The 25691-nt window shown below is 39.9% G+C and overlaps 2 protein-coding genes across 2 annotated transcripts; one reads left to right on the top strand and one right to left on the bottom strand.

The window, feature by feature from the left end:
* Positions 1–9807: 9807 nt before the first annotated feature.
* LOC115739438 (cysteine desulfurase, mitochondrial) lies at positions 9808–11621 on the bottom strand. The gene has a single exon (XM_030672537.2). The coding sequence runs from the start codon at positions 11514–11516 to the stop codon at positions 10152–10154; it is 1365 nt and encodes a 454-aa protein (XP_030528397.1). The 5' UTR covers positions 11517–11621; the 3' UTR covers positions 9808–10151.
* An 11962-nt stretch (positions 11622–23583) lies between these two features.
* LOC125312842 lies at positions 23584–25574 on the top strand. The gene is made up of 3 exons (XM_048272460.1): positions 23584–23977; positions 24133–24553; positions 25391–25574. The coding sequence occupies exons 1-3, from the start codon at positions 23584–23586 to the stop codon at positions 25572–25574; spliced, it is 999 nt and encodes a 332-aa protein (XP_048128417.1).
* The last annotated feature ends 117 nt before the right edge of the window (positions 25575–25691 follow it).

Below are 25691 nucleotides of genomic sequence, written 5' to 3'. Positions count from 1 at the left end.
TTTACTTGCTTCTTCCTTTGCAAAAGGAAAACCGTGTTCTAGCTTATCAGCAGAATGAAAAAAAAGCTGGAAGAAAAAGAAAATGTTCTGGCGCTCTTTAAAGGCTGCCAAAATTCTGACAAAAAAAAAAAAAAAGAGGCTTGCAAAACACAAATGGAACAGCCATGGTAGAATCCAAAGTATTTTTCGGCATAAAGAGAGCAAGCTGCTAATGCAAAATCAAATGGATTCCTACTCCAATGTTGTGACGCGCTCTAAATTTTTCTTACGAAGAAATATGAGTTTGAATTAGGGGTGAGCAACCGGACCGGGTTTACCCGGAACCCGGACGGCCCACCCGAAAAACAGGGTCGGGAATCGGTTCTCGCTCAAACCGGTCCGGGTTATGGTTCCAATTTTTGGGAACCGGTTGAAACCGGTCCGGTTTCCGGTTCTAGGTGAAGACCCACCCGGACCGGTTTTAGAACCGGTTTTTAGTTACTTAAAAAAAAAAGACACCATAATGTAGTATCCAAATAACTATGATTTTGGTTTTATGCTCGTGGTGTTTGAGTTTTTCTAGTGTTGGTTCATGCGCGTTAAATGTGGTGTCTTTTAGCATGTTATTTGGATCTTACAATTTCAGGTTTTTTTTAATGGGTACAACGAAAATTGAAATGTGATAGAAAGATTTGCACTATGTTAATTCAGCGTTCTTGAGGATCATTGTTGCTTTTGATGGATTGCAACTTTTATTTTTTATATCAAGGTTTGTTGCTTTTGGTGAATCATACTATTATTTATTATTATTTTTTGGATTGTTGCTTTTGGTGTATTATAATTTTTTTTGCTCATTTCATCAATGCTCATATTATTTTGATGAAAAAAAAAAAGGAAAACAGGTTCTCGGGTAGACCCCGAAACCGGACCGAAAAACAAGATCGGTTCCAAAACAGGTTCCAAGACAAACAGGGTCGGTTCTCGGTTCTAAAAACTAGGAACCGGTTATAACGAGGTCGGTTTCGGGGTCTAGGTCTGGACCCGGCCCATGCTCACCCCTGGTTTGAATATAAAAAAGAATCAACAAACAAATGAATCCGTGATCCAATAAAGAAATTTTATTTCATATTTTTTGGTTTTCTCAAAATGACATTTTGAATTAATACTAAATCACATGTCAAGTTGGCAAACATATCAAAAGTTTTCTACTACAAAGGTGATATAGATAAAGTCAATTAATCTTTTTGGAAACTTGGTTAAACGTGGTGTGCGTGTGTGTGTGAGAAAGAGAGTACTATTGCAAATGTTAACCGATTTTTTTTATTTGAGCGTGGATTAGTAAAAGAAAAAGTATTGAAATAGTCTCACCTTAGAAATTTATCTATGCTTAGTTGTGGAACATATATTTGTTGTATTCATTGGAATAAATTTGTGTGTTGCCTTGCCAAATAAAAATAATTAAAAGATATTATACGTAATATTGACTAATTTCTTATAGTTCAACTAGGAAAATTAAAAGTGATTGTTGGATGGTGCAGATAATCTTTCAAAGTTTAAATAGTTGACAAGGTTAAGTTTATACTTTGAAAAGTGACCCACAAAAATTAAAAGTGATTGTAGGATGGTGCAGGTAATCTTTCAAAGTATCACATGTGTACCAATTTGATATTATATGTAATATTGACTCATTTTTGAGTCACCCGAAATCCCAAACCGGCACGCATGTAACACATTTACCTTTTCATTCGGTTTGGTCAATTTTACCATGAAATTGTTATGCCGGATGACACATGGCAATGACCGAGTCGACATGACAAGTCCACATTGAAATCTCATAGATGAATAGATAGATTTACGAGATCCGAGCAGACCTTTACTAGTGGTGGAGCTTGCTTCATAGAGTCTAATAATCAGAAGACTCTTATCCTTCCTTTGTCAAAAGCACATGTGAATAGATAGATTTACCTTTCTCTTTGCTAGGTCAACTGAGATAGTGCCATATGCCATCCATCTTAATAATTTCACGGTAAACTTTAACATAAGCTAACAGAGGGTAGATATGTCACGCGAGTACCAATTTGGGATTTTATTATTCAAAAATTAGTTTGAAGTTTTTGATGACCCAAAAATTAGTTTGTGGTGAATTTGTCAAATATGTATCGGCTTGAGATTGGTCAGAAACTCTAACTTAAATTAGAGAGAATTGATAGATAGAGAAAGCTTATAATATAATCATTTGACATGTACATGCGTATTATTTCCAACAACTTTATCTCATAGGGTTAACTGTTGCCAAATATTTACGTAAGAACTCAAGTAATTTTTGGGATCTGCCTTGGGTCAATTTCACTAGAGTGACCATCACGACTACTTTCCATAATTAGATTTGAGTTTCCCGAACCACCAAACAAATAAAAATTAATAATTTTTGTTAATAATAATTTCCAAGAGTGTTTATCACAAAGTTTTCAGTGAAATAAGAGGGTTTTTGCTTTGGGGAAAACTTTATGATTAAGGAAAATGCTTCAAGGAAATCATTATCTAGGAAATGTTTTCCCATTTTCAATGTTAAGGAACATTTTTTTCCCAACTTTAAGCATGCATATTTTCTTTGAGCCTAAATGGTTTTTCATTGACTAATCATTTTTAGCAAATGAAACACAATAAAGTCCAAAAAAGTATCTCAATTTATTTCGCGAAAATGGATGATTTGGAAAATATTTTCTTAAAAATGGTCGCTTGTATCTCTTAAAATAATTAGTTAATGACAAATGTGCTCGTTATCAAGATTAGTTTATATCAAAACATTTTCGTGGGCAATAAAAATATTTTTTGTTCAATTCATTTTTGTAACCAATACAAGTGACCATTTTTAGAAAAAAAAAATCGAATCATTCAATTTCTGCAAGACAAACGCACCTAGTTATCGAAAATTATTTTACTCAAACAAACACACCACTCCATTTGTTTCACTGGATTTTCCTTTTAAGAAAACATTTTTCTTATTTTCCTAAGTGATCCACATCCCAGGGCAATTGAGTCAATAAAACTTTTCCTAGTTCATGAATAACCAATGCGTAAATTTAGAAAATGATTTCCTCTTTGAAAAATAAAGGATTATTTTCCAAAATATGACTAGATCTCGACATTTAAACTGGAGACTTTGTGCTTGGGCATAGGAATCCAATGTTCGATCCCGAGTCATTGGCAGCGAACTCGAGTCTAGTAGTTGGGCTCGAGCCCATGTCCATTAAGGGCAGGCCCAAGTCTAAAGGGATCAGGCCTGGGACCCAACGCCGATGCCCAGTTCCCAAAGCTTGAGCCGACTTCACAAAGGTCTGCTCCGAGAACCCCCATGGCTTATGACTCCTTCACAACTTCGGACTTTAGATCAAGTGGATTGCATACATCACAACTATAGATCAAGTGACTTAGATGTAACACTGTGCAACGGAAAATGCAATGATCCATCTAAAGGCGAGTCAAGCGAATCATGAATAGCTCGAACTCAATCAATGAATACTCAAGATCGGTTCATCTAATTTCGAGTCGAGCTACTTGGGTAGCTTTTGAGTTGAGCCCAACCTCATCAATACTCAGCTTGACAAGCTTGCGAACCTAACAGAGCGTAAGCTAGTTTCTATTTTTTGAAGAAATAAAAGCTAGTAATGCCAAAATAAACACGAAAGTACATGAAATTACATAGTTTTGAGCTTTCAAAACTCCAGATCCAGCTCGAGCTCAAGTTCATTTACCGTTTTTTTCGTAATTAAGCCCAAATAGGTGGCCGGCCTTTCTCACTTAACCGTTCTCGCTCTCCAAATTAATTTTCAGCTGCATATTCGATACGGATAGCTAGTCCTATCTTAAGGAGATTGGTGCAATAACTTTCCGTCGACACCTTTGGTAATGGTAATTGTTCCATCCTAAGAGCTTGGCAGCAACAATTGTTCCTGCTCTTTTTATCCTTCTGTTCAATTTGATCTCCGTCAAACACTCCTCAACTCGCCTAGCATTGATTTAAATGACATCAACTCGGCTGTCATTGATAGATGAAAAAAAATCGGCTTAATTGAATTGACTTCTCACGGCCAACATTAGCTTTTGATCATTTGCCATCGGCAATATTCACAATCAATATCAGACTACATGTGATGATTAACATTTACTCTTCCATTGTTGACGCTTCAACATATTCCATTACGCAGTTCTAGTCAATACTCACAGCATTGACCTAGTTTAGTTAATAACTTAGCTTTATCACTGCAAATGCACTTAAAAGATTCCCATTTTTCTCGACGGTCTAAAACACTTTCTCATCAACATTGACCTGAATCAACATCCTATTGAAAAGCGTAGTTGATATATATGGTCAATTGCATCAATTGCTCGTCTACTTTAACTCGTCGACATCACATTCAATTGTACGAGTAATGCAATTGAATTCCTTAGGGAATAATTTACCTTGGTTCTTATGTGTCCATGGATTTGAAACATTCCACTGTTGTCCAACAGAACTTCTCATAGGAGGCGTAGGATGAACTAACTGGTCGCGACTCACGGAGTCTCCAACACAGCATGAGACTTTTTACCAGTTGGTCTCAACAAGGAGTCTGTCGCAATAAACCAACGTATGGAGCATGAAAGTGGAATTTGGCCAAATAAAGGAAATGGATACTAACACAAATAGTCCTTAAATTTTGATTCAATATGCAATGTTGTCTCTACATGCGAAATTTGTTCGATATGAGCCATGAACTTTAGCCTAATATATAATGTCGTCTCTGAACTTTTAATTTATTCAACATGGTCCATAAACTTTTCGTACATGTTCAATTCAACCCCTGGACTGTTTGAAAATGTTTAATATTGTTCCGAACTTGAATTAATAGGACAATATTGAATATTTTCGTTCAATCCGGAGACTAAATTAGACATGTACCAAAAATCCAGATATTACATTGAATAAATTAAAAATTCAGATAGGACATTGCACATTGGGCAAAAGTTCAAAATCACATTAAACAAATTTAAAGTTCTAGGACCACATTGTATTTAAGCCAAAATTAAGAGATCATCTGTGTCATTTACCCTAAAAGAAAAAAGCCCATGAGGAAAGGTAACGGCGTCAAGAGCTTCGAGAATGACAATTGTGTTCATGTGCGTGTAGTAGCAGTAGTAGTAGATACGCATTACGCACACCCAACTTTCGAGCAACAGCAAAACTCAAGTAGTAACAGGCATACTGCAAGGCACACATACTTTTGAACAACAGTAAAATTATGGGAAGAGAAATGGGATTTTCAGCACTGCCCGCAACATAAGCTTATGTATCTATTATACGACAAGGACAGATAATTAAACCATTCAATCTCTGAGATGAAAAGGACCCAAACCTCATAAGAGCCCACCTCCCACTTTGTCATGGATAATGTTCTTTTCCGTTCTGAAGAAATGAAAGGCATCTGTTTTCCTAAACAACAAAGGAAAGGAGAAGAAGAAATGAAAGGAACGGATCATCTCAAGCTGAAAAGATAACCAAATAAAAGTCTTTGCATAAACATTAAAAGTGAGGACAATGCTAAGCCACATGTAAATTGTCAACTCACATGATAATAACACAACAGCCCGTCCGCACTACCCAACTGCTTCAGCAGCCAGTGTGTTCGACAAATGTTTTACTCGGTGTCTCCATTCTACGAGTCATAGATTTACATCGCCAGAACAAAAACTAGAGAATTTTCGAGCACCGGAACTCTACATCCAGGTATCGAGAGCCAAGTTATCAATCACTGGCTTCTTGTTCAGCATCTTGAACTTGAAGGTGAGAGGTAAATACCAGTTTACAGCTCAGGCCGACGTTGTTAGATGCTCTGGAATGGACAATTGATCAAGCATTGTCATTAAACCAGAAGATCCGATGATTCATAATTTTATCTGAAATGTGTGCGAAATCAACCAATGACAAAGTTGGAGGCTTCATTTACCGAGCACAACTAACAAGCAGACATTACTGGCTTTGAGTTTCAATCTATCTGAAATGGCTAAGGTTCTTGCTCCTATCATGCCTGGACGAGTCCTCTGTTTCTTCCTCAACCCTGTGCGCTGTCATTTCTTCATTTTCCATCTACCCTTCACAACATAAGTAGAAACTGAAACCATGACTTAAAACAGCAAAGCCCAGCAAGCTGTCACCCATAACGTTCACCTCATCCACAAGTTCAACTTTTGCACCTACCAAACATAGGACATAGCAAGCGGCAGATAGAATTAGAACACCCAAGGAGGAAACCAACAGTATGCATTACCTGGGTAGATCGAAACCGTAGATGTACTCAATGCTCATGTAGCAAATAGAAACTTTCAGTTTCACTTCCCGCAAAAGAATGCCTATGCCTTCTTCAAGTAGAAGACCCGAAGAACAACAAAGTTCGCTTAGGAGTTAGGAGAGAGCATTTGATCTGCAATATTACCACGATGCGGCGATGCCACAATGCCAACTCAAGTCACCTAACTAGATAATAGTTGATTAGCACAGCTTCATCGTATTCCTAAAGGTGAAATCAAGAGGTGTTGTGTTCAAAAACCCTCACTTCGCCATGAAAAGTATTTGCAAGGAGAGAACAAGCAACATATCATGGTTGCCCTCCCATGGTGTTCCGAATGATTTTGGATGACTCAAATGATTTTAAATAATTCATCACTTCCGAAACCCATCACAAGTCACCTGCAATCATTAGATCTTTCTTTGCCAAATTACGAAACACGCACATGTAAATCTATATTAGCATTGTACTTTCAAGAGTCAATAGTCATTTCCGTGGTAAATGAGGATTCACTGCTACTAATATGTCATCCTTTGGGCTAAGTTCAGGCCATCTCTCAATCAATCTCCATTACTTTGCTTCGGAATTCAAAGTATTTCCAGAATTCCATCTGCATCCTACAATCCAGATTCCACGGTAGTCCCTTATACAGAACACTTACTCCTGCCCTTACCTCCACTGGACCATTCCATTGCTAAGACTGAAGATACCTCTCATTGTGTATTAAGAACGGAGCTGAACTTCGCAAAATAAATTCACAACAGCTTCGAAAAGCGAAGAACTTTGTAGGGATTTGATAGAGAAAAGCAAATTCGATATTTTCACTGAATTTCACTGGATATCTAAACATGGAAATTATAAATTATGCAAACGAAAAGAAATCCATTAGAAAAGAAACAGAAACCCACAAAGCTTAGCTCTAGTTTGGCATTGTGCGGTGCGCCACAGCTCCCTCTCAACCAAATCCAAGGCCAAAACAACAGAAGCAGCTAAATAAGCAGTAACAGAAACAATGGGACAGAATCCAAGTCTCTGGGCATTTTGATGTGACAGCAAATGAAACGACTGGCATTGCACATAGAAGTGCCGGCCATCACCTTTTTCTCTGCATTAAATCAGTGGCACACGTCATAAGACATGTTCAAAAGCTAAATTTATTCGACGTGAGAAAGTAGAATGTTCAACTGGCAAGTCATTTCCTGTTAACAACAGAAAGCGGATCAGTTGAGTGGCAAGCCAGCTGATAGGGCCAAGAAGCACCCAGGCAATGAGATAAACATGTAGAATGAGACATTGGAATGTGATGTTAAAACTGCCAGCAGATCATAGTAAGCCATGGAGAAGAAGAAAACAACAGCATCAATGATGAGACAGAACTAGGAATATACCATAATTACCAACTGGCCTCTTAGATTATGTCTAACACCATTTAAGCGTTCGAGATAACTAGATACATATACCTTAAGTGAATAAAGAGCAAAGGCAAACACTCCAATGTTAACATCGGTAAACTCCAGTGATACATTTGAAGAGGATCTACTGTGAAAGACCATCGTAAGTCCAGGCTTCTAGACTTTTCCATCAAAGAATCAAGCCCAGAAATGCTAGCTCAAACATTACTGAATAGTGATAAGACAAGCCCACAGAAAAAAGACCCATTATTCTCCAAGGGTACTTGATTCCCTCAGAGTAAGGTCGAATTTCTTACTCAAGCTTCAGTATCCTATTTTCCCAAATGAGTCTACACCTCAAATGCAAGGTAATTAATAATTCAGAAGGTCATAGTTGACCATTCTATTGTGTTAATTATCAAGAGCAAAAGGAATCAAATGTCTACAATCTCAGTGCCATCCTACCCTATAAAGCATGATCAAATTTATTACTGAATGGAAACAAGAAAGTGGAGGATTAAGGGGAGGAAACATAGAAGCAAGTTTATTGATGGGTTAGTGGGGTTTTAAGAGAGTCTTCCACAGGAAAGCTTACATTAAGCTAAACATGACGGAGCATGTACAGACTTGAATGAGAGATGGGGACAGAAAAATCTAAGAGCTCACGTCGAAGGTGAAAATATCATTCACAGTTATCGTTCCAAAACAACAGGGTAAGAATATGCAGGTGTAGGAGTTGCAGATGCAGAAAAAGAAAAGATGCAGCTGATTAGTTCGGCGTACCAATGCTTAGAGAATCAGAGAAGTGAAGATCAGGGCCTCACCCTAACTGGTGAAACCCATGGCAGACAGCCATATTTGTTAATGCCCATGCGTTATCCCCTCTAAACTGACGATAGAAACGAACATGACCATGGTGTCCCAATCTCATGCTGAAGAGAAGGTATGAGCTATAGAAAGATTAAACATACAACGGATCATCTAAATGGAAGTATTAGACCACTTCATACCAGAATGATATATAAACGGATTATATTGTCCTGATGAGCAATAGCTATTGTGGCCTTGGCATGTATGTTATTGATATGTTTCAAATAACTTGGAAATTGCCACAACCACTCATAATTCCTTCTAACATGCTTACAGGGTTGTCCCCAAAATTGTAAAACTATGTTCCCCTGTTCCAGGTACAAATGCTTGCTAACAGATCAAATTTAAAATATTGCAGGCATGCCAACATCATGAAAAAGAATGGACTACCTTGGGAGAGCCCATCTCTTCGTGTCTGATGCTGTGTCAATTGCAGCTTCCTTATTCGCTGGTCTCAGACACTTAACTGAGGTAAAAGTATATTCTCCAAGTTCATTCGATTAAATTATTCAGAAGTTAATCCTGCTGCGGTTCCATCAATTTCAAGTGGAAGTATAGACCTTGCAGGGTTTGGCACTTGATGGCAGTGAGCTCTTCTATAACCTGAAAGGTTTCTTTCTATTTGACATTTTGAATGGATGGTAAGCACCTCGAATATATTAGGCTAAACATGGTAAGTGACGAGACGGCATCCCTTATATTAGGCTAAACATGGCCAGTGACGAGATGGCATCTCTTGCTTCCTGTTCTATTAGAGTTTGTTTTTAACATGACTCTGGGCAATATAGGGGGTAGAGACTGGGACTAAAATGAAAGACTAGGCATGGAGAACCCAAAAAAAAAAAAAAATAGAGGAAGAAGAAGAAAGAGAAATGGAAGAGTGGATTGATCCCAAAGATCGATTGCTTGAGACTGCCTGGAAGAGTATTATCACCTGGAACGTTAGTCAAGTAGGACAGCAGATTGCCACTAGCCTTATGTCCCCAATCAAGAACTTGCCAAAACTGATGACTACGAATTTCTTTTGGTTGTTGGAACAGTTGACAGAGTGCCATGCCTTGAGAAAGATGGTACAAATCACCTCACATCTATGAGATAATCTTCGACTGTGGAAGCCTAAATTGAATTGAGATAAAGAGTCTTTGATGGAGGCCACTTAAGAGGAAACTAAAAGAGCAACGGAATCTGTAACATGTTCAGTTCGCACATGCAATAACCCTCTTAACAAGCAAGGATGGATGCTCTGTGAGGTGCTCTGTCGCATTTTACATGACTAAAGTGCATATTGAACATCAAGCTCAAACTATCACCAATTACAATGCCCTCATGTATAGTCGCCAGTGTATTGGTTCAACCAATCTATCCTATAAGAAACACCAGCCAATATTCTGAAGATGCTACTTCTATACTTTAACCTCAGACACTAAGAAAATGCTTATGGAGTTCTTACGCCTCTCCATTATAAGCTCAGCTCCAGCTCATGGGCCAATTTTCATGTCAGAAATCCAATTCCTTCATCTTTCATCACCTGTTAGCTCTCCATTCTGGCGTACATAAAAAACAGCAACTGGTTTCATCCGTCCAATCAATGTTGTGTCCACTGTATTTTCTTGATATCCATACCCTCCTTGACCATTTCATAAAGTGGGCTCATCTCCCTCAGCTTCTCCACCTGCTGCACTGTAAGCTCGGCCGCCCTATCGATCTCTTCCTCTGTCGTAAACCTCCCGATGCCGTATCGAATTGAGGTATGGGCCATGTCCTCTTCCACTCCCAACGCCCTCAGCACGTAAGAGGGCTCCAGGCTCGCGCTCGTGCAGGCGCTACCACTTGACACCGCCACCTCCTTCAGCCCCATCAACAAGCTCTCCCCTTCAACGTAGGCAAAGGACAAGTTTAAATTACCGGTGTACCGCCTCTCCATGCTCCCATTAACCACGACCCCATCTATTTTCTCCTTGATCGCATTAAGCAGCCGCTCCTGCAGAGCGCTGATCCTCCTGTGGTCGTACTCCATTTCCTTCATAGCCAGCTCGCACGCCGCGCCCATCCCAACTACAAGCGGGGTCGGGACAGTCCCGCTCCTGATCCCCCGCTCCTGACCACCACCATTCATCTGCGGCTCAACCCTTATCCGGGGCCGCCTCCTCATGTACAGAGCCCCAATACCTTTCGGCCCGTAAATCTTGTGCCCACTCAAGGACATCAAACTCACATTCCACTTGTCAACGTCAATAGGGATCTTCCCCAGAGCTTGAGCAGCATCAGTATGGAAGGGAACATTGAACTCCTTGCAAAGCCTCCCAATCTCCTCCATTGGCTGTATGACCCCAATCTCATTATTCACCGCCATGACCGAGACGAGCCCCGTGTCGGGGCGGATTGCAGAGCGCAGACGCTCCAAATCGACGATCCCATCGGGGCGCACGGGGAGGTAGGTGACCTCGAAGCCCTCCTGCTGGAGGTGACGGCAGGAATCAAGCACGCACTTGTGCTCGGTCTGGGTTGTGATGACGTGGCGCTTCTTGTCGCGGTAGAAGTGCATGACGCCCTTGACAGAGATGTTGTTGGACTCAGTGGCGCCGGAGGTGAAGACGATCTCCTTAGGGGAGGCGCCGATAAGGGAGGCGACGTGGGAGCGGGCGGACTCGACGGCTAGGTCGGACTCCCAGCCGTAGAGGTGGGTGCGAGAGTGGGGGTTGCCGTAGCGGTGGAGGTAGAAGGGGAGCATCGCGTCGAGGACGCGGGGGTCGACGGGGGAGGTGGCCTGCATGTCGAGGTAGAGGGGGCGGCCGGAGATCCGGACGCCCTTCATGACGATGCCGGAGGAGGCGTCCTCATAGGGCTCGGCTACAGCCGCGGCGGCGGCGGTGGAGAGGAGGCGGCGGAGGGGAGGGGCGGTTGTGGGGGAAGATCGGCGGAGTGCGGAGGCGAGGAGCTTGGAGGCCATGGTTGAGACTGATGACCAGTTTAGAGAGAGAGAGAGAACGTGAGTGTGAATTTTAGGTTTTGTTCTGCGGCTTAGAGAGAGAGAGAGAGAGAGAGGGGGATAAGGAGACGACGAGATTTCGCCGACTCAAGAAGAGTCGCCATCGGCTTGGCATAATCGGCGCGGCGTGGCGCCCTTGGAGCCATCCTGATCCAGATGCCCCCACTTGCTTTATTTTCTTTTCCCTGATTACTTTGGATCTTTTCTCCGGAATTTATTCCTTAGGAAAATAATTTCGACGACACGTCTCAATCAAAACTGTTTTTTTTTTTTCAGACTATTCTCGTTACCACATTAAGCCAGGATAATATCCTAAAAAGCACCGATACTTTTCAGAGACTTTCGTGTCGTATCGTATTTGACACTTTCGAATACTTCGACATTTTACGTACGTAATCAGCATATGGTCGGCTCTTCTGACACGCTAACAATACTTGAATCCAACATCTTGACACGTCATTTCGATAAGCACGGATCAATTTTAAGCAATTTCAATAAATCAGAAGTAGAATAAGAAAAAGAAACTTAATATTTTCATACATATATATATATGATAATTTATTTTGTATATATTTAATATACAACGTTTTGCATTTATCAATAGATCAAGTAACGGTGCTGTCTCTGCTACAATTTCTCTCACAAAAAGAGAAAATTATGAATCCCACTTGGGGATCTTCTTGAATTTAAAAAAGAATTAATTAATCAAAACACACCTAAGCCAATTGAAAAAACCTTTATTAAAATCATCATCAATATAAAATATTTTCCACATTTCGTGTAAAAAGAACAGTTCAATCATTTTTATTGCAGGACAAAATAAATTGATGGTTTTTATTGGCAACATCACCGATGTAAAACAGTTTTCACACTTGTAATCGTAAAAAAAATTAACGTAATAAATACGATTGTCAAAATTACAACTTGAATCCTTATTTGTATAACTTCAAGGATCGATAAATTGGGCTCGAGTCAAAGGTAACTCGAAAATCAAAATCATGATTATTTTGTATTTAAAAATATGAAATTTAATGAAGAAATCTATAGTATATTAGATTTGTTTGATTAAATGTTTTGCTTCACTTTTTTTTTTTTAACGTACAGCCAAACTTTTTCACTATGCTGGCCAAACTTCAATTTAACATGACCAAGCTAGTTCAAAAAATGCGACAACAAGAGACTCACTGTAGTACAAAGTTTTTCTCTTGCACGGTAATCCTCTGAAATCTAATTAAATTAGGTAAAATACACTAATTTGACTTTCCTTGCATGTCTTATATGTGAAAATGTTGTCGCGAGTACACTAAAAAAGAATTGAGTTTTACGGTTCGGCTTTGGAAATGGGCTTTGAGCAAATGCAAATGTCTTTTGCCTAAGTGGCTTTGAGAAATGTAAATGGCGTTTGGTAAAAACTCCTTTGAAATATAATTTTGGATTAAGCAGTGTTTGGCAAAAAGAAATTTGCAAAGTGCTTTTGGCTGCATTTTCTTTCGTTCTTTTTTTATTGAAAAATATCAAAACTAGGTCAAGCCGTCGACGTTGCCACTAGAGGTCGCGCGACTCCAACCGACCATCGCCGTCGCTACCTAAAGAAGAAGATGAATAGCAACAATCTAGGGATTTACTTTTAAAAGAGGGACAAAAATGGATTTTCAGAAAAGTTTTGAGGGCAAAATAAGTAATCGACTAATTTTCGTTAGTGGGCCTTTTACATTACCAGTATTGGACTTTTAGCCTTCCCAAGGCTGGCACTCGACTAAATGCCTCTTGAAAAGGTTTGCCAAAACACCTCAGCATTCCCTTAAGGGGCTTTAGAGGCGCAAAACCCCTTTGAAAAGCTGAACCAAATGTACCCTAAATTTAAATAATTAGTCAAAGCTGTTAAAAAAAAGTTCACAAACATCAAGTATATTTTGTTCTTGTTGATTTCTTTTTCTTTTTTTTGGAAAAAAAAAATTGAGAATTTTTATCAAGATTATTTTCGAAATTTGCTGCATGTCCATTTCATGCTTCCGGTTGCCGATTTCACTTCAATGGCAATGTGTAATTGAAAGGGCACCGTTAGCATAGAAGCGTCTATTCATTTATTACACTTACAGAATCTCTGATCTATATATAAAGTTTGGTTAGCAAACATTTACAAAATGTGGCAATGAAAAGCCTAGTTCAAGAGCAAATAATAGGCACAAGCAGTTTTTTTTTCGATATTAAGCACAATTATCAATTTTTAAAGAAGATACCGATGAGATTCACGCAGAACTTAAAATAAATTATTCCTTTTGGATCTAATAATTATCCGAACTTAAAAGGCTATCCGAAATGTTCCACGCCCTTTGGAGTTTAGACTTCGTAGGCAATAAGTATTTCAAATTATCCATTAATCCTATGATTATGCCGAAAATGGATTGGTCGTTTTTTATGATCCCTGGCAGCTCTATTTTATATAATTTTTTTTTTGCAATGATAACGTAGTTTTTATTATTAGACAACGGTAATATAGTTAGAAATCGCTTGATTTCCACCTCTATTACCAATTTCGTTTTGCACCCTCTTGATCTGCTAGCCTCCTTGTTACGACATGTATGTTAAAAATATTGCTATTGATATACTTGTTGTGATTGTGTTAACTTCAGATGTCATGTAAGAGCAATTTTTTTGAATTGATAATGTTTGAATGCTTTTATATCTACTTCCTCCGATACTTGCACTGTCGATCCTTGGCTTCAATTCTCAATTCTACTACCCCTTGTAGTGCCTCGCCCGCGCGAACAACCTTGTCAGGAAAAAGGAAAAAATAGCCAAAAAAAATTCTAAACCTATTGCACTATTGTAAATTCAATTTTAAACCTTTTAATTTGACCGATTCAGTCCTAAACATTTTCACATTTTGCCAATTCAGTCTTGAACTTTTTAATTTTGCTGCATTTTATTAATTTAATCTTGAACCTCTTAATTTTTCCGACTAAGTCTTGATGATTTAGTCCTTCCGGCCAATTTAGATTGGAAAAACGCTTATGTGGATTCCTAGTCAGCACCCGTTGTCCTACTTGGCCGATCCGGCACTAACGTGGATGCCGAAATTAAAAATGGCGACGTTTTTTCTTCTTCTTTTTTCCTTATGTTTGTTTATGGGCAAATTGCCCCAAGTCAGGACACTGAACTCCACTCCACAAACCCTAATTTGCTCGCCATCAAAGCCTTTGACTCCTCGATGACAAACGATCGGTGTCGGCAATTGGATGCTCGACGACTCTCGATGATGCTCCTCCCCTTCCAGCAACTCTCGTCGGCCCTTGGATGCTTGACCACGCTTATGCCCTTCACGATGCTAACCCTAATTTGTTCACCACCATAGCCCCTGGCTCCTCGACGACTCTCATTGATGCTCCACGATGCTCGACGACGCACGATCGAATTTATGCAAGGAACCTCGACGACAACTACTTAGTGAGAGGACGAATTACGGTCGTGTGGTTTGTCGAGACCCGATTCAGCCATACCCAGTCCTAAGTCAATTCAACTTCTGCAGTGAACACGACATAAAGGCATGCTGCCTTTTGGACTCTCCCACTTTGCAATGCATTCCATTTCAGCTCTTGTATACCCAAATAGAGCCCAGACCTGTAGTTTTGTTGGTGCAAAAATCAATCACGAATGGGGCTGCTTTGATTGAGTTCATGTTATTCCTAATTATGACACTTTGAACTGAAGCGTCGCATATAGGATCATTATCCGAATAATATTCAACCTGTTCGATAAAATGCCTAAGTGAAATGCTTGCATGTCTATAAGAGAAGGTGATGCCAGAATGCTAATTTAGAATAAAATCATGTTAGTATTAGGCTTGCCACTCATATCTTCTCATGTGAATTCTTATTAACAGATGAAATATCGTATAGAATTTTTTTGATTGAATAAGTCAAAAAGAAATTGCATTACGACAGTCGTTAGGGTGGGTGCTCTTGCGGAAAGAAGCAACACTCATTTTTTTGTCACAAGCCATCCTCAATTCAATGCTCTGATACTAGCAATATCACGAGCAGTCCATGATCCACTGCTCTGATACCGACAATGTCAGGGCCCATCTTCAATCCGTCCTCCGATATCATCCTTATCGGGACCTCGACCTTAATCCATGCTCTAATCGCATTTTATTTTAATCTTTTAATACATAAATAGAGTGCATGCGGAAGACTGAAATAAAACACAAGTGCATGTAAAACAATTGGTAGACACAACACCTAAGGGTACGGCCATAGTCATAGGGTTTCCTAGCCGGACAAAGCACGCAATTCTCAAGCAATAGACATGGAAAAGAAATTTTGAGTTTTTATACATATGCGGGTACAGGTTCTTTACAAAAGTTCAAAAATTACATGGAAAAATTGAAGGTAAGACAACTACTCTAGGCTAACAAATACCATCCTTGAGCTCTAACAGCCTTCCTATCTTCCGTGGTATTATATCTGTTTTGTCCTTACCGTCAATCCGAAAAAGGGTTATAGCAATGGGGGTGAGCCGAACACTCCGCAAGTAAACCTCTAGCCAAACAACTAGGCTAATCATTCATCCATTTAGTCAATCCAATCTTAACAAGCAATCCAGACAACAGGATACCAAGAAAAGTTCTCACGATACACCTACACAAATAATTCACAAGATAAATAGGGTCTATCTAACGAATTGAACATGGAAAACACAAAAAGGAACCTAAATCCTCTCCACCAAGCCCCACAATCAAACCCCATATCTCAACGTCGAATACTTGTACGATTCCAATACTAATCCGCGCCAAACCAACGACTCACCGAACTATCCCTCTCAAATTTCAATTGACCCATAGCCAAATCGTAACCATATAATCACCAATCTTACCCCGTTCAAGCACCGAACCTCACTAATTATTTCCTCAACTATACAAATGAACTTCCCTTTTGTATGGGCCCACTTTGATTCATCACAAACTCCCGATAATTAGGACAATCAACTCACATATTTGGCTTACCTAGAACCCAAAGACACCAACGCAAGCGGTAGATTGGAATTTCATCACTGTTTTCCTCACCATGCAAGCCTGGCAACCCACCATCATACCCATTTCAAAACATCGAGGAATCGTGCTAAAATCGACGACAATGAGTAGTCTAGTGGTAGGGGTAGATGTCTACTTGCTTAGAAATGTAACTCAGAGAAAACGGAGTTGATATCGCCATTCGAAAGAACTAAGGGTCCTCCTCCTCCTTACGCCACGGTGAAAGTCAAGAGGGAGGTTGACCAAGAGAGGGACATCGAGGAGCCGCTAGAGGCGAGCTATAGCGGCCGGGGCTTGAGGTTTACCACCGTTGGGCCATGGAGTCGTCAGCCAAAAGAGAGGACGAGAGGGAGAGAAATTGGGCGGAGTGGGCAAGGGGTTCCACGAACATGAGGGGGAAAATGAAAGGAAGAGGAGAGAGAGAGAGGGCCTTATATATGTAGGGGTGGGGTTGTTACGGGTTGTTCACGGTTCAATTGTGAGTCAATTTTGCACAGGATTGTTCACTAAAGCTAAAACTATAAATCAAACAAAATCGATCCGACAATATCACCACCTTTGTAAGTGGTATTAAGCTCAAATAATCCACTGTAGCTAAACTTAATCCCCCAATTCACCATCTCGACTACTCCAAGCCCGATAATAACGAATCCACTCATAAATCGAATCGGGTAAAAATTCAGGCCGTCACAATTCTCCCCTCCTTAAGAAGTTTCGTCCTCAAAACTTCCGTCCTTGTCCCCTTCTTATGAAATTCCATCCTCGAGATTTCATTCATTATTCCCTCTTACCACATCTTGTAATCTTAACATTCATTTAGGGTCGCCTCTGACCTTACTATCTCTTAGTTCCTCTAACAATCCCACCATGCCACCAACTCATAATCCCACTACGAACATTTCAAGTTCGTTTCCACAACTCACCATTGCCAATTCCATTTGCCGTGTATGTGGCTCTATTGGTTACGATCTTTCAACATCTCATGTCCCACCACGACACCGCTGGGTTACTGGCTAGCTAGTTCATATGAGTCTCATCTCATTCCAAGGCTACCTTGATCACACAGCAAGGGCCCTCTTCGACCACATTAGAGGCATATACAAACAACCAACTTTTACCAACTCCCACAGGCATTCTCAAGCATTTTCTGATTCATGTCATTCCACATGTTCGTTCTTTCCTTGTCCGTCCTTCGAGATGCAATGCTATGTACATGCCACGTCAAAACCGCTTGGGTTCATCTCAAGAAAACATTTTAGGTTACAGGAACAGTTTAGTTTGAAATACTTTACATTTTGAGAACTGTTCCAACTTTTGAAAAGATTTAATTTTGAAAACAACTCGGACTTCGCTCAACACCTATACCCACCTTTTTCTATGTATGATTTGGTTCATTCCTACCTCCATCGCCATCTTAGAAGTCTGCCAGGAGTAGCACCTTGCCTAGGCCTCTCTACCTTGGCATCACTCCCCGACCTTATCGACCAGGGTTATTACAAGCCTACCAACTTATGCATGGTTCGTCCCCAAGCTATACATCTACGAAGGGAGTCCCATTAGATGAGTCCCATACAAAGTCTCACGATTTATGGATATCCTATCTAGCTCGTCCCATACCGAGCTGATGGTTTATCAAGTCCGACTAAAAACGAATGATATACTCATGCATGTACATTTCAAAACTCAATAGTTATAATGCAATAAACACGTGCAATGCATGAACCTCCTCACTACTCTTCACATACCGCTCACTTTCACATCAATCCTTGTCTTAATTGACTAATCTACTACCACAAGCAACCAATTTTTCAACAAAGATCAACAGCCTACGATTCACACTAACACCTCTTTCTTGGTCGTTGTCAAATCAAAATCAAAATCACAAAAATAACTGGCCCTTCATCCAAAACAAATCACTAAAGCTTGAAGGACAAACTCAAATTCAAGCCTAACACTTCACAATCCTCGTTCACTTCCTTGCAAGCCTCATATAGTTATTCAAGGCTATTAATGAAAATCGATATTTAAAACCATCAAGACGCCATACGGATCCAAGCCTATGATCCACAATTAGCCATCCATCTCATCATAATTCCATATCCACAATCACTCATACAAGGCTAATCCATGAAACTCGACAATTCAAGCCTTTGGGCATACCATTGCCACTTACCGTTCAATCCTCCTATTGATCACTATACTACATCTTCAAAAGCACAAAAATTATCAATCTTAAATAGTAATCGACAATCTTCTTATCTATTAAGTAGCCTAAGCTAGTGCCTATCTCCTTACAATCACAAACACATACACTTGTAGTTTTAAACATGCACATACCTACCAAACACTTTATCCATTACCGCACCTTATTACTTCACTAACTCGCTCCGATACCAACATTGTCACAAATGGGCTTTCCTTACTCTTCCTTGATCGAGCTTTGACGTCCCTAGGGCGTCGTCCGACACTAATTATGAGCTCTGATTTAATCTTATATTATATAGTATTAGAGGGCACACGTGGAAGTTTAACAATCTAAAAACAAACATCAACCATACAAAAAATAAACAAGTGCATGTGAACACCAGGTAGGCACACCTAACAAGTTATGGCCTTAGTAGGGTTCACTATGACATGCAATCAGCAAGATCATTCATCAAATTGCTTTAAAATGCTTTATATACAGGGTATAAAGCAGGTTATGTACATCGTCTTTTAATTAAACGAAACAACAAACTACACTGGGAGGAATTCAAAGGTGATATCTACTCTAGAGTACTATCATCATCTCCATTGGCATGCTATCATCCGAAGTCGCAAGAACTTAGGTATCCGAAAAAGAGTTAAACAACATGGAGTGAGAAGAAACTTAGTGAATAAAATATCTAGCCTAACGACTAAACTATCCAATTTAATTCACTTGTCATGGGATAAGTACACCATGAATGTCATAACTTGTGTACAGCGTTCACTTGGGTGCCATAATTTTCAAAACGTTCACTTAGGTGCCATAACTTTCAAAAATCGTTCACTTGAGTGCCACGTCGGAGCAAAATCGTTCACTTGAGTGCCACAACAACTTTTTCGGCGAGCCACATTAGCTTTTCAGCGTGCCACGTCATCTTTCCGGCGAGCCACGTCGCCTTTTTGAATATCACGGCAGCTTTTCCGGCACCTACATCAGCATGTCACTCAAGTGAACGATTTTTGAAAGTTATGACACTTAAGTGAACGTTTTAAAAGTTATGATACTCAAGTGAACGCCGTACAAAAGTTATGGCACTTCTAGTGTACTTTTCCCCACTTGTCATTAAGACAAAAATTCAAATGAACGACCCACGACAAAGAAACATCACAACAATCGCAACAAGCACATGTGTAAGGACTTCGGTTAGTTATAAATCCAACAAAATCAACCATCGAACAACCCCAACGTGTACTTTTCCCCGAAAGGCTCATAGCCAAACCATCCTCGTATACGTCTCCATGTCCAATTCACTCCGTTTCTTAGGTGATTTCGACAATCGGACCTCAAATCCATAATACCCATAGCGATGATGTCGCACTTCAACGACAACATTACCAGTGGGCCACAAATTCTCCGAACCATTCCCTATGTTCCAAGGCCAAAACCCATATGTAATTCCACTCCGAAATTTCACTAGCTCGGCGACATCTTAGGTGATCGGCTCATAAATTCTAACTACCCATGTCTCGAAGAAGCTAAATCAAGCAATAGATCGTTCTTGCAAACTTGTTTTCCCTTCCATGCACGCAAGATTCCTCCGCTCCATACTCATTTTTGAAATAACTCAAATCGCTAAAACAAATGACCATTGGACAGACTAGTAGTTATGATAGAGGTAGTACTTGCCTTAGATCGAAGCATGAAGAAAAATGAAGCTCGAATCATGCCGAACAAACCACGGGCCCTCCTCCTCCTTCTTGGGTGGCGGGTCCAAGGACGAGCAAGAATTGAGCAAGATCCATGGCGTGAGCGAGAGCCGGGTAAGGGGGTGACTTACTCAAGGCTGTCCTTGCTTGAGGCTTGAGCGAGATTGAGAGATTGAGAGTGAGGGAGTCGGCGTCGGGTTGAAGGAGAGAGAGAGCCGAGAGAGATGAGAGAAGATGAGAGAGAGATTTTGGGGGAAGGGGGCCTTACCCACGAAGAAGAGAGAGGAAATGAGGAGGAGAGAGAAGATGAGGGCTTATATAGAGGCTTAGGTCGGCCCGGTGTGGTTAGGCGGTTCTTGGGGTTTTGCAGCTCATTTTCGAAACAATTCCGCACCAAACCGTTACTACACGCACCAAAACATTTATTAATCACTATTTGTCCAAGCCCAAGTAATCTATTCCGCTCAATAATCCAACTAGCGGAAATTCAAGTCTTCACATTTTTCACTTGGCTATTTTGCTATAGCGATATTCTGGAAATCGAGCTACTTGCGAAATATTTACCATATAGGCCCTAATGATCGAATGTTCCTTTTCTTTTCAGACCTGGCTCGTTCTTTTTTTGGTAGAATTAATCGTGGCTTTGGTTCCAAAAGAATCACTTTCCTTCATGTAAACCGAGTGATTCTTATTGACACCTAAATTTTGATGACCCAATTAGTCATTTATTCCATAAAAATTAAGGATCAACATTAGTCCCCAACAAAAAAATTATTTAAATTACATATAGATATTATGGGCATTTGCATTGAGTTAACTAGGCTTATATAATTACAAATGTAAATAATGGCATGCTTAGGGCCTCGGTTCATGGATCGGTGACCTTTGGGGTCCATTATGTTTTGGGGATTGTTCCCTTAGTATATGGCCGGGGGTTTCGGCTTTTTTAATAAGGCTTTTTTTAATTTAAGTGCAAATAATAAACTTAGAGGAATAATTACCTTATTGGTCCAAATTAAACTTATACCAAGAGCATAACGATTTTACCAATGAAATAAGAGTCGAGTACAAATGTAGTCATTCAAGTTTCCGCTGCCGATTTAGTTTTTAAATTTCATTTTATGAATCAAGTCCTAAAACTTAAACAATTTATTTAGGTATAAGTGCACTAAAAGTTCTAAAACTTTTCATGGAAGTGCAATCGAGTCCTAAAACTTTTTAAAAGTGCAATCAAATACTAAAACTTATCACAAAAGTACAATCGATTCCTAAAACTTTTAGAGGGTGCAATCAAGTCTTAAAACGTTTTCAAGAAAGTGCAATTGAGTTCTAAAACTTTCAAAAAGTGTAATTAACGTAAGGACTTGATTTCATCGGTTCGAAAAGTCTTAGAGTTTGATTGCACTTTTTGAAAGTTTTAGGACTCAATTGCACTTTTTGACAATTTTTAAGACTTAATTGCGTTTTTGAAAGTTTTAGCACTCAATTACACTTTCGTAACAAGTTTTAAAATCTCCAAATTATTTATGCTTCTCAATCTTGCTCATCTAATCTTCCTCATCTTGCTCATCTCTCTTTCTTGGGTTTCTATTCCATATGGCATCCTCTAGTTCCATCTTTCCCGAGAGAGGCAATAGAGTCGAGAGTAAGTCTCGCCCGCAGGTGTCAAATGGGTGGGTCGAGTCGAATATGGTCCGATTCATATTGACCCGTCTAACACATTTTGACCCATATTTAATGACCCATACCGGACCCGATCCGTAATCGACCCATACTCGACCCAACCCATTTTGACCCATATTACCAAAACACACTAATATAAAAACCTCTACACCGCCGCCTGTCGCCACCCACCGCAGCCCACCTCTGCTCGTTGCTGCCACCAACCTAAATCTATTTTATGGATGCTAATTCAGTTCTTAACTTTTTGATTTTATCAAGTTAATCCCAAACCCTTTATTCCAATGCGCTTTATTATTTTTGCCGATGCGAGAGCGTGCCATGTAAGACAGCTGGCAACGATTGGATCTCCATGCAGGAAAGAAAGTCAATAAATAGCTCCTTAATTTAAAAAAGAAAAGGCCCTTTGATGGAAATCATTTTCTTCAACGATCCATTCGCTAGACCGAGAAGGAGTTCAAAAAATTAATATGCTTCTAGGTACATTAACGAAAATAAAATAATCCTAAAGATGGAACCACGAACCGCCGATACAACCTGTTGAATTAGTCAAAGTATTTATTTGTTTTTTCAATAAAGCCTAGTTGGTTGTCCTAGTTTATAGGAATCAGTTGCAGCATGTTTGTTGTTGCACACATGTTCATGATAGTGGATAGATAGTTCAGCATAATGGGTCAATTGTTATGGCTATTTTTCTGGGATTTTCTGTTGGTGTATGACCTATCTAAAAGGCTAAATTGTTATTCAATTAGTGTGTACGAAAGCAGTAAGAATTTTTCACGGGTGTGCACTCTCTTCTCTCCGACTCTCTTTTACGTGTTTTTTAGTGCTTGCAAAGCATAGCCAGCTTCTGCACTTTTTTCGTAACAAATGTATAATAGCCATTAAAGAAGGAAAAGTGAGTTAAAACACGAGAGGATAAAGTGAGAGTGAAAGGCAGTAGCCAAAAAGTGAGCTTGAGTTGAAAACACGTGAGGAAAGATTTTTCCTTGTTATCCAGCAGCGGTGATGGCTTCCGAAACCTTTGTCCAAGTAGCAATTCCACGCTTTGATGGTCATTATGATCATTAGAGCATGCTAATGGAGAACTTCCCGAAATCCAAGGAATATTGGGATGTTGTTATCTCCGGAGTTGCCGAACCGTAAGAAGGAGCTACATTGACAGAAGCACAACGGACGGCTCTGGAAGCAGCAAGATTGAAAGATCTCAAGGCCAAAAACTACCTTTTTCGTGTGATTGACGGATCTATCTTGGAGACAATTCTTTGCAAGGATACTTCCAAGCACATATGGGATTCCATGAAGAAAAAATATCAAGGTACCGCAAGAGCAAAAAGGCAGCAACTTCAAATGCTTTGTGGAGAGTTCGAGTTACTAAGAATGAAGTCGGGAGAGTCAATTACCGATTTCTTTTCTCGGACAATGGCAATTGTCAATAAGATGCGGATTCATAGCGATAAGACGGAGGATGTCACCATCGTTGAGAAGATTCTACGATCTCTAACACTAAAGTTTAACTTTGTTGTCTGCTCCATACAAGAAGCCAAGGACATTGAAGAACTCTCAATTGTTGAACCGCAAGGGTCGTTGTTGGTTCACGAACAAAATTTTCTTCAAGAAGAGCTGGAAGAGAAGGCGTTGAAGGCAACTGCAGATCACTTTCGTCATCAACAAGAACGAATATTGGTAGAGGTAGAGCAAGGGGAACCAATGAACGTCACAGTTTCAATCAAAAGCCTAATGGTCATTTTTCTCGTGATGCTCAAGGTGGAGGACGAGGGCGTGGAGGTCAGCACTCAACTGTTTTCAAACCAAGGTGAGTAGACAAATCTAAAGTAGAGTGTTTTAGATGTCATATGTATGGACATTACAAATCTGAATGTCGTACTAATTTAAATACACAAAGCATGGAAAGGATTAATTTTGCGGAAGAAAAAGAAGAAGCAATGTCTCTCCTAATGGTGTGTCAAGAAACGGAGAAAATTTCATCGAACCCGTGGTATATTGACACCGGTTGCAGCAACCATAAGTTTGGAGACAAGAAGGCATTCTCTGCATTAGATGAGTCGTTCCGCACCTCGGTCAAATTTGGAGACGACTCGACCGTGCCGGTCAAGGGTAAATGGACGCTTGCAATTGTTCCTAAAGGAACCTCGGTTCAGATGATCAAAGAGGTGTTTTATGTTCCTGAGTTAAAGACCAACCTCCTAAGTGTTGGACAATTGCAAGAGAAGGGATATGAAATTACACTCAAAGGAGGTGTTTGCAGAATCCATGATGAGAAACAACATCCGATTGCTCAAGTTAATATGATTGCCAATCGGATGTTCCCGCTGCATCTTCATGACACCTCTTACTCATGTTTCTCCGCAAGATTGAAGGATAAAGCATGGTTATGGCATTTCAGATACGGACACCTCAACTTTGGTGGGTTGCAAACATTACATCAAAAGAAGATAGTGGAGGGACTTCACCCAATCATGGCGCGATCCGAAATATGTGAAGAGTGTGTTTTTAGCAAACAACACCGAGATCATTTTCCAAAAGGCAAAGCATGGAGAGCCAAGAAGCAGCTCGAACTTGTCCATTCAAAAATTTGCAGACCAATTTCCCCAATTTCCAATGGAGGTAAACGATCCGTCATTACCTTCATTGATAATTTTAGTCAGAAGGTTTGGGCTTACTTTTTGCAAGAAAAATTTGAAGCCTTCGAAGCCTTCAAGAGCTTCAAAACTCTTGTTGAAAAAGAGAGTGGAAATCCAATCAAAGTTCTCCGTACAGATCGTGGTGGTAAATATATTTCAACCGTGTTCGTAGATTTTTGTGTGAAGCATAGGATTAAAAGACAATTCACCGCAGCTTATTCACCGCAACGTAATGGTGTCTACGAACGGAAGAACCGCACTATTCCGAATATGGTGCGAAGTCTCTTGACGTCAAGTGGAGTTCCAAAAAGTTTATGGCCGGAGGCGATCAATTGGAGTGTTCATCTTTTGAATAGAAGTCTCACTCTCGCTGTTTTAAATAAGACAGCCAAATAAGCTTGGAGCGGGAGAAGACCCCCAGTTGATTACTTCAGAATTTTTGGGTGTATTTCATATACCCATGTTCCCGACCGTAAGAGGAAGAAGCTAGAAGATAAAGCAGAAAAATGTATTTTTCTTGGCATTAGTGATCATTCAAAAGCCTACAAACTTTATGATCCTATAACTAAGAAAATTACCATTAGCCGTGATGTGATCTTTGATGAAGAGAAATTCTGGTCATGGAGCGAGAAGAATGGTGGTGATGGTGGTGAACCAATTCCAGCAAACTTTGAAGATGATAATGAGCTAGAAAAGCAGCCCTCTACAAGTGAAGTCACCATAGAAAATACTAAAAATTCAACGGTTGCTGCAGCTTCTGAAGAATGACCACAACGCATCCGACGAAGACTAGCATGGATGGAAGATTATGAAGTATCGGGAGTTGAGCAAACCAAAGACCCACCGATCCATTTTGCTTTATTTGCAGATAGTGACCCAACTACT

The sequence above is a fragment of the Rhodamnia argentea genome, chromosome 11 (assembly GCF_020921035.1).
Source record: "Rhodamnia argentea isolate NSW1041297 chromosome 11, ASM2092103v1, whole genome shotgun sequence".
NCBI classification, from domain to species: domain Eukaryota; kingdom Viridiplantae; phylum Streptophyta; class Magnoliopsida; order Myrtales; family Myrtaceae; genus Rhodamnia; species Rhodamnia argentea.
Note: the sequence above shows the minus strand (reverse complement) of the source record. Positions and strands in the feature narration are given on the sequence as shown.